The sequence below is a fragment of the Periplaneta americana genome, chromosome 9 (assembly GCF_040183065.1).
Source record: "Periplaneta americana isolate PAMFEO1 chromosome 9, P.americana_PAMFEO1_priV1, whole genome shotgun sequence".
NCBI classification, from domain to species: Eukaryota; Metazoa; Arthropoda; class Insecta; order Blattodea; family Blattidae; genus Periplaneta; species Periplaneta americana.
In genome coordinates, this window is record NC_091125.1 from 86,670,823 (window position 1) to 86,688,644 (window position 17,822).

Below are 17,822 nucleotides of genomic sequence, written 5' to 3' on the forward strand. Positions count from 1 at the left end.
ATGTAATGCCTCTGGAACACATCAATTCACTGCTCTTTGTGTAAGAATATAGTCAGACATTTAGAAGTAAAACTCCCAGAAAATGTAGGTACGAAATTTCTGGTCTCTCTTCTCTTTCTCTCTCACCTCCATTTTGAAGCATCTATTTCCATAGGTTTGGCAATAAAACCAATAGGAAAAAAACAACACTGTATATCATTACCATACTAAGAAATTTTTCATTTCAGCTTTTTCTGTAGACTAGGAAAGTTCCATGACAGTAGTACAACAGTTGACGAAATGAGCTCACTTTGTTTTATCTTCATAGGTTTAGTAACTGTAGTGAATTGGCAACATAGCACTTGTTTATCATCTGCAGAGTACCCAGTCTAAGCTCGAAATGGACAGAGTTTTATTTTAATTTGTGAAAGTATAACCGTCAACATCTTGGTATGATGTGCATAAATTGAGAATAAGTATCACTTTAATCTACTGAGGCCAGTTAGAAGAACCATTGACTCAGTTGGCAAGTTCTCAGCACTAGGAAATAACTAACAAACCATGTTATAAGTTAAAATGTTTAAATTTCTTACTGTGTTCACAGGTCACAACATACACAATTATCGTGGCTGAAGATGACTCGAAGAATGCATCAGGGCTGGAAATGCCAAGCTGGAGAGATGTTCAAGCGTATAGTGTGTGGCCACCATACCAGGTAATAAGAAAATTTTCAATCTCAGTTTGTTAATGGTTCTCAACAAATATCAAGGTACTGCTAGATTTTCTTAGAAAAATTAGTGATACCTCATCAGTTATAATTCTGAGATTGTTGAAGATTTGTAACATATGAAATGTATCTTCGTAATAATTGTCCTCATCCCATATTATGTAGATCTTTATACAACTGCATGTAACTGAAATTAGTATGATCTGATTTTCGAGTTCATGAATGATTATGTATGGAATGTGTAAATACATCAATTATGTTCTTAGTTTTTAGCTATTTAGCAATGAAGCCATCTGCCATCTTGCAACTAGTATTAAACGCAATGTATACTAGCAAATCTAAAGTGCGGTTTGGGTTATTCATGACATAATGAACAAGTATGTCTATTATGCAAATGGTCACAGAATTGTGTGCACTCAAAGTTGGGTTTCTGGCGTCTTGTCAGCCCATTTGAGTTGTATGGATATAAAGGGAAGAATTGTGACCAGTGGCGTCTCCTGGGGGTGTGCGGGTCGTGCGCCAACGCCCAAATAAAATTAGGAAATTATGGTATTATTCTTTTAATCCGTATAAAGTACATTACATCAGTGTTTTTCTTTAATAATGATTATTAACGCTTCACCTGAACTGCGACTGCTATCTATCGTCTAGCGGCCTAGCCTAGCAGTATGAAACGCGCTAAGCTTTGCCATGGCGTTGCAACGAGTTACTTGCTGAACCCTCGCTGTAAGAGACTCATTGCGCATGCGCCCTCTCACACTCTCCCTGGTCTTTTAGCTCCTCAGGACGTTGAAATTACTTCCAACGCCACACGCCAGTACCGGCATGAGCAGCTATCGCTGATGTTGCCTATGTTGCGGTATATATCGTTTTAAGATGGCTAGTGAAAGCGTTGTACAAAAACTATTACATAGTCCTTTTTCATCGCTTCCTTACGCACAGAAAAAAACAAGTTATTGACAGCGGCAGACCATGTCCTAATTTAATAATATCAACGTCTGTAAAGGGCAAATGTGGTGCTACTGGAACTGGAAGGGGGTTCGAGAGACATTTTCGTAAAGAGCTATATGAGATTTCAAACTGGCTTTGCGGCTGTGATGTAGTGAACAGATTTTATTGTTGGACATGTTTGTTATTCTCAACAAAGAAAACTGTTTGGAATCAGCAAGGGTATAGTGATTTAAATCACCTCAATACTGCTGTGAAGAAACATGGTGAGTCAGAAATTCATCTCGCTAGTTTTTTAACGTTCAACAGATTTATTGCATCCCCTACTAGAATTGATGTTCTTCTGGATTCTCAACGAAAGGTTGAAATAGAACTGCATAACGAAAAAGTAAAAAAGAACAGGGAAATATTAAAGAGATTGATTAATGCTGTTTGCTATTTAGCGAAACAGGAACAGTCATTTCGAGGCCACGAGGAAAGTTCAGAATCTATAAACAAAGGTAATTACGTGGAATTTCTTCTTGCAAGTGCAGAGTTCGATTCACCATTGAAAGAACATTTACTAACGTCTACAGTTTTCCGCGGTACTTTGGCAAGCATTCAAAATGATTTAATCAATTCAGTAGCCGATGTTCTGAGAGATGAAATCTACAACGAAATTCAGAATACGGATTTTGTGGCTATTATGCTTGATGAAACATCAGACATAAGCAATAAGTCACAGTTATCAACAGTATTTCGTTATTTTTCAGTTTCACAGAAGAAAGTAGTAGAACGGTTTCTTGGGTTTCGTGACGTGAGCGCTGACAGAACTGCAGCAGCTCTTTTTGATCATCTCAATGAAATAATAGAACAATATAACTGTGGGGAAAAACTAGTCGCTCAAACATATGACGGCGCTGCCGTGATGAGTAGTCACCTCAATGGACTTCAAAGCAAAGTTCTGGAAAAATATCCTAAAGCTCTCTTTACGCACTGCTATGCTCATGTTATGAACCTAGTACTTCAACAATCATTAGAATGTAACAAGGACCTAAAAGTATTTTTTTCCGGTCTTAAATCACTGCCTACATTTTTTTCTCATTCTTCTAAGAGGTTACATGAGCTTTCAGCATTCATGTCCCGAAAGCTACCATCATTGTCTAATACCCGATGGAATTTTACCTCTAGACTTATCCATACAGTCAGTGAGAACAGAAAAGCATTGATAATGTTCTTTGAACATGTTAAGGAAAGTGGAAACTTTGATCATATAACTGCAATGACCGCAAATGGATTTTCTAGCTTCCTCAAGGATTTCCAGAACATATTTTTAATAAAGGTTCTATCTAACCTACTTGCTTTTTCGGATGTTTTGTTCACTATACTCCAGTCAAAAAATGCTGATATTTTGTATGCCAGTACTAAAATTACAGCATTTCAACAGCAGCTGCAAAAGGAAAGAGAGAATTTCGAAGCAGTGTGGTCTTCTATTCATGATACTGTGGAAGATGAAGAGGTGATTGAAGTAAAAAAGAGGAGATTGAACACTGAGTCACAGCGAGATTATTTCAAGCGACTTTATTTCGAAATCATTGATAATGTTAGCAACCAGTTAACAATTAGATTTGCATCATTTGAAAAGCTACAGTATTTTAATTTGATAAATCCAACAAAAATGGCCCACTTCAATAAAAGAGAAAACTTCCCAAATGATTTATTAAATAGAGTGCAAAATATTTATGGCAGTGTTTTCAATGTAAGCAAACTCCAGAATGAACTTCACGTATGGTATGCTTCTAATGAAGGGACGGACAAAACGCCAATTCAAATTGTAAATTATCTATTGGACATGAATTTAATGAGTGGATTTACGGAAATATACAAATTAGCATTGCTGGTCTCTACAATTCCTTGCACTACGTCATCTGTGGAGAGGTCATTCTCATCATTGAAGAGGATCCACACCTACTGCCGCTCCACTCAAACACACAACCGGATGACTAACTTAAGCCTTATCTCAATCGAGAAGGAATTACTTGCCAGCTTACGAGAGGACAAATCCAGGTTCTACGAAGCAGTAATCAAGAAATTCTTGCAGAAGGAAAGGAGAGTGGATTTCGAATTCAAATAACTGTGAGTAACGAGACAGCTTCAGTGCTTTTGGTTTTCAATTAATTATACTTATATGTTGTTTAGATTTATCTTAATCGATGTTTACTCTGTCAGCTTGATTCAATTTTACTGATGTTTAAAAAATTTACGCTAATTACCTTTATGAATGACTTTCCTATTATTTGTTCACAAAAAAAAATATGAGGGAATGTGTAAAGGTTAATAGAGTATGTTTTATTTAATTTTTTTCTTTGCCAACGCCTTAAGATCAAAGTCAGGAGACGCCACTGATTGTGACTGTGTCGTGTATAGTTCCTGGGATATCTCAATTGGTAGAGCATTCGTGCATTCGATCCCAGGATCGATACTTGGTCCCGGAACAATTTTTCCCTTGAAATTATTCAAGTATGCCTATTGACTAACTAAATCAGTAACTATTGCCTTTGATAGAGTACAACTGTCTGACCTCTGACTACATATCGCTAGTAATTTTAGGAGCTTTTAATGTTCATGCATGCAGAATCTTTTGTTACATTGTTTATTGAAGATATTTTGTTTTTCCTTCCAGGTTATGGAACCATACTATCCGTTTACGAACTCCACAGTGGAAGATTTCACGATAGGCATTGAAAGCTGTGAAGGTCATCACACTGGTTACTGCAATGGTCCTCTTAAATCTGGATCCACTTACCGTGTGAAAGTTCGTGCATTCACAGCACCTGACAAGTTCACAGACACTTCCTACTCATTTCCTATTCAGACAGGTGAAGTAATGATTACCATGTTATTGCTTTCCAAATTCATTCGAGAAATTACAATTGAACGAGAAAATATGAAATATTTTGTAAGTTTTGATAATTCTAATAATTGTATTGGACCTCACAGGTTTGTTGGTTTGTTATGTCCAATCTTCTCTTTAGAGGTCTGCTTACTTCTCTTATGGCCTCTCGGAGTTTGTAACAAAATTCATTTTCTTATTTGAAAAGACCAATGAACTTGATATTTTTTTGTGTTATATAACACAATATTTGATGCGAAAATGAAATTTTGCACATTAAAGAAATTTTACAAGCCAATAGCTTTATCAGCACTACTGTGTAGATCAGAGTGTTGGATTCTGACAAAATAATACCGAAGTTGACTGAAAATAATAGAAAAGCGATTTCTTCAAAGAATTAATAAGTACCAAAGGAGAGATCATATTACAAAATAAAGATCCAAAGTCAAATAAACAGTTTAAATTTATTAAATAAAGCAGTTTCTAAATAAAATGGTATGAACAATTGACGAAAATGGAATCTGTAAATACTTAAAGTTATTCTACTAGTGTAATCCTACAGAGATGAAATCACTCGGAAAAATAATAAAATTAAGCATTGAAACGAAGAATGTTAAATGCTTCCTACTAAGATCAAACCTCGTAGCTGAGCAGATGATTGCCTTTCATGTGTTTTCGTCAGTATTTCCATTAGTATTCGTGAAATAAGTCGAGAATAAATTTGCGTACTTAAGTAAACTTTATACTGCAAAATTTCACAAAAGTCGTAACTCATTTCATGTTTTCATTTAACATCATCATACTGTCCATACTAACAACGTGCTGCAATCATTTCTTTGTGTACTTTGACAATTTATTTTCTAAGGATTTAACTTTTAGTTTATCAATGTCTAATAGTTCATAATGTATTTCATGGTTCATTAATGCGAATTCTTCACTCTTAGGGGATTTATTTCTTTCTCTTTTTTGGATGGAGCTGTATATTATATTGTGGTATACTGTTAGCAAAAAAAAAAAAAAAAAAAAAAAAAAAAAAAAAAAAAAAAAACTTTTCAAATTAATAGTAAGGATTGAGTGATTGAGTGGAAGGATCCGTTCTTCACGAAAATTTACTCTTGATTCATAGAGTGAATGTAAACTTCTCTCTGAGATTATAAAATTCATAATTGCTTCATTTAAAATCATTTTCCTTTTCCTTTCTTTGAAAAGAAACTTTATAAAAAAAAGTCCAAAAGATCCTAAATGAACGATTATAATAAAATGTAATATACTCGCACTGTATTATAATAACTTGCTTTACAGCTAGTGCCTGTTAAATAATCATTTCAAGGTAAATAAACTTACCGGTTTCAGGGGAATATCTAAAAAAAGCAGTCATATCTGTTACCAAAAATAATAGCTTGCAATTGTGATGGTAACGAGTATGTAACATAAGAAAGTTGCCAAGACTAGCTTGATGTATTGTGTGAAACTGAACAGGATTCTCTTCTGAAAAGTAGGTTTCTTACAATATATGGGACCCACTTCAGTTGTCTATATTTCCCTAAGAAGGCGTACCATTATCCTAATGATCAAAACATCATCTTTCCATGTGAGAGACTAGAAATTAAATCCTACCATGTTCAAGTGAAATTTGTAGTGAACAAAGTATTGAAAGCCGTTTTCACAGTTTAGTCCCTTTTTCCTTGCCATCATTTCAGCATTTCTCTCCATCATCAACCACCATAACCACCACCCACCACTGCTTTCGTCTTCTTCTTCTTCTTCTTCTTCTTCTTCTTCTTCTTCTTCTTCTTCTTCTTCTTCACCACTGCCATCGCCACAGCCACCACCACCACCAAAATCATCGTCGTCATCATCATCATCATTATTTCTATCACAACCTGCATGTTGGTCCTTATTTTCCAGTTCATTATAGGGAGCATTTCAATATTCGAAAGCTTTTCGTGTGAACTAATTTGTGCCCAATCAATAAGCTATGTTGCATGTCTTTATATTGTTACTGGTATCGTAATATATGCTAAGGAATCCTAATTGCAATACTTTACTATTCCAGACCAAGACAATACGCCCATTGTCGTCGGTGTGACTGTTCCATTGGTGCTATTAGTTCTACTGCTTATATTGGTGCTTATAATACGAAGACGACGGTTTGCAAGCAGAAAAGCAACGGAGACAAGAGGCAATGATAATCTGTCGTTGCCAGACAGTATTATTGAAACCAGGTAGAGTGCCATAATGCTTTTCATGTGTTACAAACAGTTTGAGTAAAATGGATCCTTGCTTGAATATTTTTCTCATGTAGATTGAAGAATCAGTAATTTCGGAATATGTATTATATGACTTTCTTGTGTTAAATTCTATTGTACCTGGTTTACATGTTTCGACCTATTATGAGTCATCCTCAGAACTGGTCGTTGTTGGTCTTGGCGCCTCTTGTTTTGTTTTCTGTGAGGGTGTGTTGTAATGTGGAGTCAAAGAGTCTGTGTGTTCTGAAATTGAGTTGTGTATTGAGAATTTCATTGGGGTGTGTTCATAATTATATATATGAAATATACAGACACACAAAAAACACACCCCAATGAAATTCTCAACACACAACTCAATTTCAGAAAACACACACTCTTCGACTCCACATTACATCACACGAACACACCCTCACAGGAAACAAAACAAGAGGCACCAAGACCAGCAACGACCAGTTCTGAGGATGACCCATAATAGGTCGAAACATGTAAACCAGGTATGATAGAATTTAACACAAGAAAGCCATATAATACATATTCCGAAGTAATACAGTGTTAAAAGTTGTGTAATCAAGATGTATAATCAGTAATTAGTAGGCCTATGCTATAATATTCTTCAAATCACCAGCGACGGAAAAATAACAAAGTGTAGGTCTTGTTAAAACATAAATGTCTTGTAGAAATTAGTTCTTGTATAAACAAGTTCAAAGTAAGTAGCTCTCTTCAATGGAATCACTTAAATTAATGTACAGTGATAATTTTTATAAATGTATTGAAATAAATTTAGGCATTAATCATTTGTTACAGACCTTCAAGAAAGACACGTTCTAAGACGTTGATATAATTATGTTCTTGTTTTGCGTCAACAATAACATCATTCTCTGTGTTGTTTATTATGAATGTAGCCGTCCTGTGAGGCTGGAGAACTTTGCTGAACACTACCGCCTGATGTCAGCAGACTCAGACTTCAGGTTCTCAGAAGAGTTTGAAGAGTTGAAGCATGTGGGACGAGAGCAGCCATGTACTGCCGCAGACCTGCCTTGTAACCGCCCCAAGAACCGCTTCACCAATATCTTGCCATATGATCACTCTCGCTTCAAACTCCAGCCTGTGGATGACGAAGAGGGCTCTGATTACATCAACGCCAACTATGTGCCAGTAAGTCTCATTCTTACTTAATGTATGCCAGTGGTATTATGGTGAGGTACTGTAAAACCACTTTACTTATAAGAGCAGATTTTCAGTCAAATGTAATTAAGGTCATTGTTTTCGATAGTTGCTCACCTATTCTTACCGAAAATTCAGTCTCCTATTCAAGATGCTAGCAATTCTAAAATAATGAAATCGTTTATGCCCACCATGAAGTTTTCTTTGGTAAAAAGGTTTCAAGGGCGGATAATATTTCTTATGTTCTAGCAGAAAAAAACCCTGCTTAACTGGACTTTGCTTAACCGAAATCCAGCATAACCAAAATGGTGGATTAAAAATAAATACATGCACCAAAACCCGGCGTAACCAAAATGGTGGATTAAAAATAAATACACGCACCAAAACCCGGCGTAACCAAAATGGTGGATTAAAAATAAATACATGCACTTTTTTCCTTAAAAAGACTACAAAAGACTACTGTCTAATATAATTACATCTTACGTTCCTAAAGCCTGACAATGCATGCATACCATTGAGACAGCTATTGTCTTGTTTTCAACCCACAGCAAGCCTACAAATAAAGGTGATTGCAGTAAGTAGGGAAACTTGATTTTTACATCCTCATTTCACGTGTTTTGTGTTCAGCATGTGTACATTGGTCCCATCAAATGAAAATTATTCTTTGTTTACATATGTTTTGTTCCACCTACCCTCTATCCCAAGAATTGTGGAACCATTTAAGGTCGAATGAGTCCGCATTTATTCACTCCTGAGATGCTATAGGTGTTAAAATAATTGTTAGTGCACTACATAAAATAGTGCCCATGGATTATCCGAAGGAAACATGTTACACGAAATAACTTCGACCCCTTTAGTTCGGATATTTCGTAACACCAAGTGTTGTCTATTCATGCCATCATTAGGACTTTTGTCGCTATGTTCAATAATTTCAAACAGTCCCTAGAAATTTCACTTACTCTTCTTCTTTTGTTAACCCAATGTAGTGTAAGTGATTTTAGTAGAATTGTTCCACAATTGACAGAGTCCTTCTTTCCCCCTATATTCCCTCGTCTTCTTCACCTTTTTTATATCTTTCTTCATTTTATATTTTCTTCTTTTTCTTTTCCTCCTCCTTTCCATCCTCTTTGCCAATTCTCTTTTTCTCATTTTTGCTTTTTCTATTTCCACTCTCTTTTCTTTCCTTCATCCCTTATTGCCTTCTTCCCTTTCTGTGTTTCCTCATTTTAGTACTTTCTTCTTTTTTCTCTTTCTGTTTTCCTCCTTTTTATATTCTCCCCTTTTACTTCTTATGTTTTTCTGTTTCTTCTTCAACCTACATTTCCTTTTCCTCCAACTACGCCTTTCTTATTTGTTTTTTTCTTTTTCTGTTTATCATTAATTTTCTTTTCCTCTTTTCTCTGTTTTGTTGTATGTGTCTTTGAGGTTCCTTTTTTCATGAAAATGTAGCCCATTCCTCTTGATAGTGAAGACGTTTGGTGTGACTTGATAGGGCTATAACTCACCACGGGAGTTCCTGGTCACACAAGGGCCACTCCACTCGACACGTGACGACTTCTGGCGCATGTGCTGGGAGAGCAATTCTCGAGCCATCGTGATGCTGACACGCTGCATAGAGAAGGGGAGAGAGAAGTGCGACCACTATTGGCCCTATGACACCATGCCTGTGTACTATGGTGATATCTCTGTGCAGATCCTCAATGACAGCCATTACCAGGACTGGAGCATCATAGAATTCATGATGTGTCGGGTGAGTATAGATAAACACACTTTTATAAGAAAATGTTTTAAATATTGTTGGTTGGCTGCTAATGCTCGGCCATCCAGGCATCTCTGTTATTCTTGAAAGTTCAATAGAAGAATGCTTCTGTTATGTTTCCTTGTTTTGTCCTGCTGTAATTTTTAGTTCAACTATTAGACTTGTGTTAAATTAATATTATGAAGTGACCTGATGTACCACATTAATTTTTAAAATAGTTATGAGCTAAATATTCTGAGATCCAAATAAAAGGACACAGTAGGTATACAGATATAGAATAAATTACATACTTAATTAGGAAAGATATGGGACTACCAAGCTCTTGCAAAATGCACCGCATGTTCATGTACCCCTCAGTAGTGTATATTTATTTCATAAACTAACATCTGTTTTAACCAGCTATAATAAAATTAGGATATATGGATCATATGCGGAGACTAAGAGGAAGGCAGAAAGTAGAAAATATTTGAGAATGCCGTGTTTGCAGTGAAAGACCTGCTGTTGGGCAGAAAACTGTGAATGAATGAATGAATGATTATTTAAGAAAATGAAAAGTATGTTTTGTGTGTGTGTGTGTGTGTGTGTGTGCGCGCGCGTGCGCGTGCGCGTGTGCGTGCGTGTGTCACTAATATCCTTCGAATTTTTGGCCCCATTGTCATTTTGTCATTGTAGAATATCTGGGTGCCTTTCTTCTTATTTATTTAATCAGTCCATCATGGCAGACTTTCAAGCTTCTAAGCTCAAATGGAAATTAAATCCGTTGTTTGACAACCCATGGAGGGCTAAGGCCTTCCCTCTGATTGCTGACCTCACGTTCACATGCCTTAGCAGAGGTGAACGTAAACTTGTAAGCTAGACAAAATAATAATATTATTCGAAATGGAATATGCATTGTTTCCAAGATATGAATGCAAATCAGTTTCTCGAGAAATTAAAATTGTAAATATAATTGGTGGCAAAATAAAATCTATTAATTCATATATATATATATATATATATATATATATATATATATATATATATATATATGTAATGTGGTTTCATATAAGCATTGAAATTCAGTAGGTACCCGTTTACTACGTAGAAATCATTATTTTCTCTCTTCCAACAGAGTTACTTATTTACTTACAAATGGCTTTTAGAGAACCCAGAAGTTCATTGCCGCCTTCACGTAAGCCTACCATCAGTCCCTATACTGAGCAAGAATTAGTCCAATTCTGAGGCGTATATTGGGGTTTCATAACAAGCTGTTCTTTTATGGTGATGGGTTGTTAGCCCTTCGCCCAACTCCCAAGCTGGAGGACCAACCCTTATCAGCTGTCCGTAACTGCTTAGTCAATATATTCGCAGCTACCCTCCATATCTAGACTAGAGGCCGTCTCCTCTATCCGCAACCTGAGGCTGCACCATGCCGTGGTGATAGTCCCACAGAGTAGTTATTTGAAATCTGAGATTGTAGTTTCTGTGCAAAACCTTTTGCTAATAAAATTTCCAAGATAATTAAAAGTAACAATGTGGTGGAAACTTGAAACAGAACTTCCTATGAGTGTTAACTGAAGAAATTAGGCCTAAGCAACTGTGTGATTAGTATGATCGAAATCCTTGCATAGTTGTGATGAAACCAAGATTAACTTGGTCAAAACCTTTTTTATGGTACGAGAAACAACTAAAACATTAATTGCCCCATTGTTTTAAACAATAAATTAAATGTGAGGTCAGGCTTGTCATATATTATCTCTCCTACCAAGAAGTTCGTTTGTTTAACACAGCAACAATATATTTCAGGGTGACACTTCGAGAGTGATTCGTCACTTTCACTTTACAACGTGGCCTGATTTTGGAGTTCCTAGCCCTCCACAGACACTTGTGCGGTTTGTACGGGCCTTCCGAGAACGAGTGGGACCTGAGCAGAGGCCTATTGTTGTCCACTGCAGGTGAGTTGTGGAGCAAAACGTGAGACATAAAGGACATTTTCTAACCTTAAACAGTAACGCAAATGTAATTAAATATAATATGTAGCTATGACATTTATTGAATTGGTTAAAAAATGTATGATACACTATCGTGCTACAATATATGAAAAAGAAATAGCCTTTATAAGAATAAAACATTGAAAATCATTATGATGAAAATGACACATTTTCTCATTACGGCAATATATGTTTCATGCGTTTTGCAACAATTTAGTTCTTTTTCATGTTACCAGTGCCATTCGTAGTTTATTTTCTTGGATTATTATTTACATTATGTACAAGAATGAAACCATATACCGATAGACCTGCTCTGCACCTTTTATAAGCTTTCATTTTCTACATTATGCACAAAAGATAAGTTTTTGTAATCCCAAAGCATGGGACAGTAGTAGTACCAATAGTATTTTATTTAACGACATTTTTATCTGCAGAGGCAGGAGTGTAGATGGCCTGGTACTATTTTCTGCCATCTAGGAGTGTCCTGCTTCTTTATTTTTACTTTTTAAAACAATAATTGTGTTACATGTTCCTTACTCAACTTTGTATTTTATAAGTATGGATTAACATTGTGATAGCAACTGCATTACTAAGAGGAAGGGCAAGGGCAAGAGCCTTTTCGCGATGCGCCCTGGTACTATTTTATTTACGACTACACCCCTGTGCAGAGGTAATTCAGCATCAAAATTTAACATGAATGAGAAATGGCCGATAAATTTTGCCTGGAGCCCTTCATTAGGGGCATGGTTCTTTTACATGCCATAAATCAATGACATAGAGGACACACAGCTTTACTTTCCACCAGAAGGAAACCATACTAACGATTTCATTGCCCTTTAAAATCCATTGCTCTCTGCTAGACCTACAAACCTCGAATCCGATGGCCATTAGAGTATATGGTAATCATGGGCCCATCAGATATGACAAAACATTAAAGATTTGTCTTAGAATGTAAGCTTTCATGGCCGGTGTCATTAGGATTGGTATTATCTGGGCTAGAGGGCCATGGTCTGTTGGTAATACAACCAAACATTTCGTTCACTACTCCAGTGGACATCTTCAGTGGCATGGTACACAGGAGCGAAGAGATCTGCTGTGTGTACCAAGGACGACTGATGCTGGGACTGGTACCATGTCAATATTTGATGGTTTGGCGACTGGAAGTGCTACGAAAGGAGAAGGCCCAACTACTGAGCTCTCTTACCTTTCTACGTCACTGAACACTCCCACACTTCAAATATTGACATGCTACCAGTTCCAGCACTAGTCGTCTGTGGTAATCACAGCAGATCTCTCAGCTCCCATGTACCACGTTACTGAAGATGTCTACTGGAGTCGACCTGGTTGGCGAGTTGGTACAGCGCTGGCCTTCTATGCCCAAGGTTGCGGGTTCGATCCCAGGCCAGGTCGATGGCATTTAAGTGTGCTTAAATGCGACAGGCTCATGTCAGTAGATTTACTGGCATGTAAAAGAACTCCTGCGGGACAAAATTCCGGCACATCCGGCGACGCTGATATAACCTCTGCAGTTGCGAGCGTCGTTAAATAAAACATAACATTTAACATGTCTACTGGAGTAGTGGACGAAATGTTTGGTTGTGTTATCAACAGTCCACGACCCTCTAGCCCAGATAATACCAATCCTATTAACGATTCGGTTAAAAGCTTTAGAGTTTAAGTATGTATGTAATAATTTTTGCACAAATCCCTATGTTATAGTCTTCATTATATTGTATATTTTTACTTTGCTGTTTAAAAAACCAGCATTTAAAATTGACAAATAAAAATAAAAGTGTAATTGTCGTTTATAATAATGAAACTTTTTAACTATGTTATTTATGAAGCACTTGATAGTATGGTATTCTTAAAGAAAGCCATTCAAGATAGGTAGTATTAACAGCTATGTGCTGAGTGCTGAGGAAGGATTTTCCTGTCCATAGTGCTGGTGTGGGTCGCTCTGGAACGTTCATCGCTCTGGATCGAATTCTACAGCAGATCCAGGTGACAGATCATGTGGATATATTTGGCATTGTTTGGGCAATGCGCAAGGAGCGTGTATGGATGGTTCAGACAGAACAGCAGTACATCTGCATTCACCAGTGTCTGCTGGCAGTACTGGAAGGAAACGAGAACCAGGGACCACCTCGAGAGATACATGACAATCAGGGGTTTGAAGGTGAATGACAAACCAATTTTTTCCTTTGAAAATCTTCTTACTCACTTGCTTTCTCATTCATCTGCATGCACATAGAGCACATGTTATGTTAGTTTAATACGTAATTGTGGTAATTGTGCAAATTTTTAAGTTTTATAATTATTAGTTGTTTTTATATTAAAATTTAGATAGGCCTACATATGATAAACTATACGAACAAATTACATTATTTAAATATTTAGGCTATACTTCATCGTGTTTTAAATGAAGATATTGCAGTTAAAATAGGAAAATATAATATAGTCACGGATATAATTGATACTTTTACAAATGAAATTGATCCGAAAATATATTGGAATTCATTCATACATTCATTCATTCATTCATTCATAGTGTTCTGCCCAAGGGCAGGTCTTTCACTGCAAACCCAGCATTGCCCAATCATTCCTATTTTCTGCCTTCCTCTTTGTCTCCTCATATGATCCATATATCTTAATGTCGTCTGATATCTTCTTCTGCCCCAACTCTTCTCCTGTTCACTATTCCTTCCAGTGCATCCTTCAATAGGCAATTTCTTCTCAGCCAACCAATTCCTTTTTTCTCTTTCTGATCAGTTTCAGCATCATTCTTTCTTCACCCACTCTTTCCACACAACTTCATTTCTTATTCTGTCTGTCCACTTCACACACACACTCCATTCTTCTCCATATCCACATTTCAAATGCGTCTATTTGTTTCTCTTCATTTCGTCGTAATGTCCATGTTTCTGCCCCATACAATGCCACACTCCACACTAGTCTCTTCCTTAGTTCTTTTTTCAGACGTCCGCAGAAGGTGCTTCTTTTTCTATTAAAAGCTTCCTTTGCCATTGTTATCCTCCTTTTGACTTCCTGGCTGCAGCCCATGTTACTGCTTGTAGTAGGCCTACACCCCAAATATTTGAAGCTGTCCATTTGCTCTACTGCCTCATTTAGAATTCGCAAGTTTACCTTCTTTACTTTTCTTCCTATGACCATGCTCTTTGTCTTGTTGGCATTTATCTTCATTCCATACTGCTCATAGCTGTCATTTAGCTCCAGTAGCATATCCCTTAGTATCATCTCCTCTTCTGCTAACAACACCATATCATCAGCAAATCTTATACACTTTATTTTTCTTCCTCCTACTATCACTCCTTCCATGTTCTGAAAACATTTCTTCATTAAATCCTCCAAGTAGATGTTGAACAGGAGAGGTGATAAAGGGCATCCTTGTCGTACTTCTCTCCCTATTTCACTTCCTTCTGACATATCTTCTCCTATCCTGACTTTCACTCGTTGTTTCATATAAAGGTTACTGAACAGTCTTCTCTCTTTCCAATCCTCGTTCCAATCCTCAATCTTCTTTTCTTCTGTCTGTTAGGTTGCTTCATAATGTGTCCTTTCCCAGCATTCCCCTCCCAGACATCCGGGATAGTTTATGTTCAGAATCTTTTACTGTGGAAAGACTCATCATGCCATGTTTGCAGTTTTTCTTGGGGAAGATAAATGCGGTAGCTTCCCGTTGCTTTCCGCATACTAGTCTCTCTTTCACATCTTAAAAGATCTCAGGGGACCCCGGCGTGGAAGTGAGGAGAGTGGATTTGACTAATTAGGCCCTCCGGACTTCACCGAAATTCATCACAAAGGTTAAATATCAGTTGTATGAGGGTTTTTGACCCAATCGAAGACCGAGAAATCCCAATTAGCCTTTGTCCTCTCCCCATATTGGAATTATAATTTGTAAAATATTGACTTCACTTACATCGACTTAACTTTAATGAGATTTGATATTTCTGTCATTGACAGGAAAATAAATGTAACAAATGAGATCAAATCTTTGAGAAAAATAAAGGAATATACGAAGTTAGACATAAACGCAATATATATATATTTTTCAGATATTAAAAATTATACCGCTTTCGGACAATAATAAATATAGAAGTGAAGGGAAGAATTGTGAACATCTGCAATTCAAAATCAAATCCCGACTTCAAAATTCTAATGGAAAACTGTTATAAGAAAAGTCCTAGATGAAAGCAGACTGAGGCTGAAAGAGGTCTATAAACCTAATATGAATACCTTCAACTACTTCTGGTCGAAATCCTGCTTGAAAATTTGACAGTGGTAAATATTGACCTACAAACTTCTACCTGCAGTACAAAAACTGTAAAATAAAAAAAGTTAACTTGGTATAAAATGTCTGGTTCAAAAACTATTTGAAAACCTTGCCATTTATTGTTATGCAAGCTACATCGTACACAAGAATAAAAGCAGGCTGGTTTAATTTGTAATTCACATTTTAACTGGATCAGTGTGCATTATGGGCAGTATGTTATGTATGCATTGAACAGGCTAACAACAACCTAGGTTTTGAGATAGTTTTGGAAGCTGTTTTCTGTACTTTATATTAAGTACTGGCAGCTAATTTCTTGCATTTAACTCTCCTTTAGTAGTGTATTTACTCGTGTGACTTTTCAAGGTTGTATTTCAACCTAACAATTTAGGGAAGTTTCCATACATTTCCGTTAAAGAAATCTGATAGTTGAAATCATTTAAGATTTTAATCGACTTGTTAGTTTAGGTGTATTTTTATAGATGTCATATGTGCAAAGAGAACAAACATTGATTGCCTATTCGTCCTTACTTACTTACAAAGGGCTTTTAAGGAACCTGGAGGTTCATTGCCGCCCTCACATAAACCCACCATTGGTCCCTATCTTATGCAAGATTAATCCAGTCTCTATCATCATATTCCACTTCCCTCAAATCCATTTTAATATCGTCCTCCCATCTACATCTCGGCCTCCCCAAGGGTCTTTTTCCCTCCGGTCTCCCAACTAACACACTATATGCATTTCTGGATTCATCCATATGTGCTACATGCCCTGCCCATCTCAAACATCGTGATTTAATGTCCCTAATTATGTTAGGTGATGAATACAATGCATACAGTTCTGCGTTGTGTAACTTTCTCCATTCTCCTGTAACTTCATCCCTCTTAGCCCCAAATATTTTCTTCAGAATCTTATTCTCAAACACCCTTAATCTCTGTTCCTCTCTCAAAGTGAGGGTCCAAGTTTCACAACCATACAGAACAACTGGTAATATAACTCTTTTATAAATTCTAACTTTCAGATTTTTTGACAGCAGATTAGATGACAAAAGCTTCTCAACCGAATAATAACAGGCATTTCCCACATTTATTCTGCGTTTAATTTCCTCCCAAATGTCATTTATACTTGTTACTGTTGCTCCAAAATATTTGAAATTTTTCACCTCTTCGAAGGATAAATCTCCAATTTTTGTTTCCATTTCGTACAATTTTCTGGTCATGAGACATAATCATATACTTTGTCTTTTCGGGATTTACTTCCAAACCTATTTCTTTACTTACTTCAAGTAAAATTTCCGTGTTTTCCATAATCGTTTGTGGATTTTCTCCTAACATATTCATGTCATCCGCATAGACAAGAAACTGATGTAACCCGTTCAATTCCAAACCCAGCCTATTATCCTGAACTTTCCTAATGGCATATTCTAGAGCGAAGTTAAAAAGTAAAGGTGACAGTGCATCTTGACATAATTTGTTTTTCTTTGAATATATTTTACGAAAACTTGTTGTTAACATTCGAGTTTCTCAAACATTTCTGGACCAAAGAAACTGTCACAATAAATTAAGTTTTAGGCTTTAACTAATAGCTTTTGAGTCAAATTTAAAAATGGAATATTAAGTGGTGGAATGTACTTCATGCTGCCAACAGTATGTCCACAGTTATTCTCGAATTACATTTCTCCAATGTCATAATTTTGTTGTTGCTGGAGTATGAAACATAACACGGGATTATAAAACTTATGTTCATTTTTTTATTTGCTTGTGTTAATATAAAAATACGTGTTTCAGCAAGGAAACAAGTTTTTATTTAATATTCAGCTGCTTTGAGATTAGAATAATTTAGTTCGTTATCTTAGAACAAATTCT

General features: G+C 36.4%; 1 protein-coding gene across 2 annotated transcripts in view; it reads left to right on the forward strand.

Moving 5' to 3' along the window:
• The window catches only part of Ptp10D (Protein tyrosine phosphatase 10D), a 268,680-nt gene that overhangs the window by 239,351 nt on the left and 11,507 nt on the right, over positions 1 to 17,822 (forward strand). For both annotated transcript variants that reach the window (XM_069835210.1, XM_069835211.1), the window contains exons 21-27: positions 584 to 694; positions 4,317 to 4,512; positions 6,583 to 6,751; positions 7,678 to 7,930; positions 9,432 to 9,689; positions 11,484 to 11,632; positions 13,609 to 13,844. In XM_069835210.1, coding sequence (XP_069691311.1) covers positions 584 to 694; positions 4,317 to 4,512; positions 6,583 to 6,751; positions 7,678 to 7,930; positions 9,432 to 9,689; positions 11,484 to 11,632; positions 13,609 to 13,844 — 1,372 coding nt within the window. The remainder of the gene's footprint in view (positions 1 to 583; positions 695 to 4,316; positions 4,513 to 6,582; positions 6,752 to 7,677; positions 7,931 to 9,431; positions 9,690 to 11,483; positions 11,633 to 13,608; positions 13,845 to 17,822) is intronic.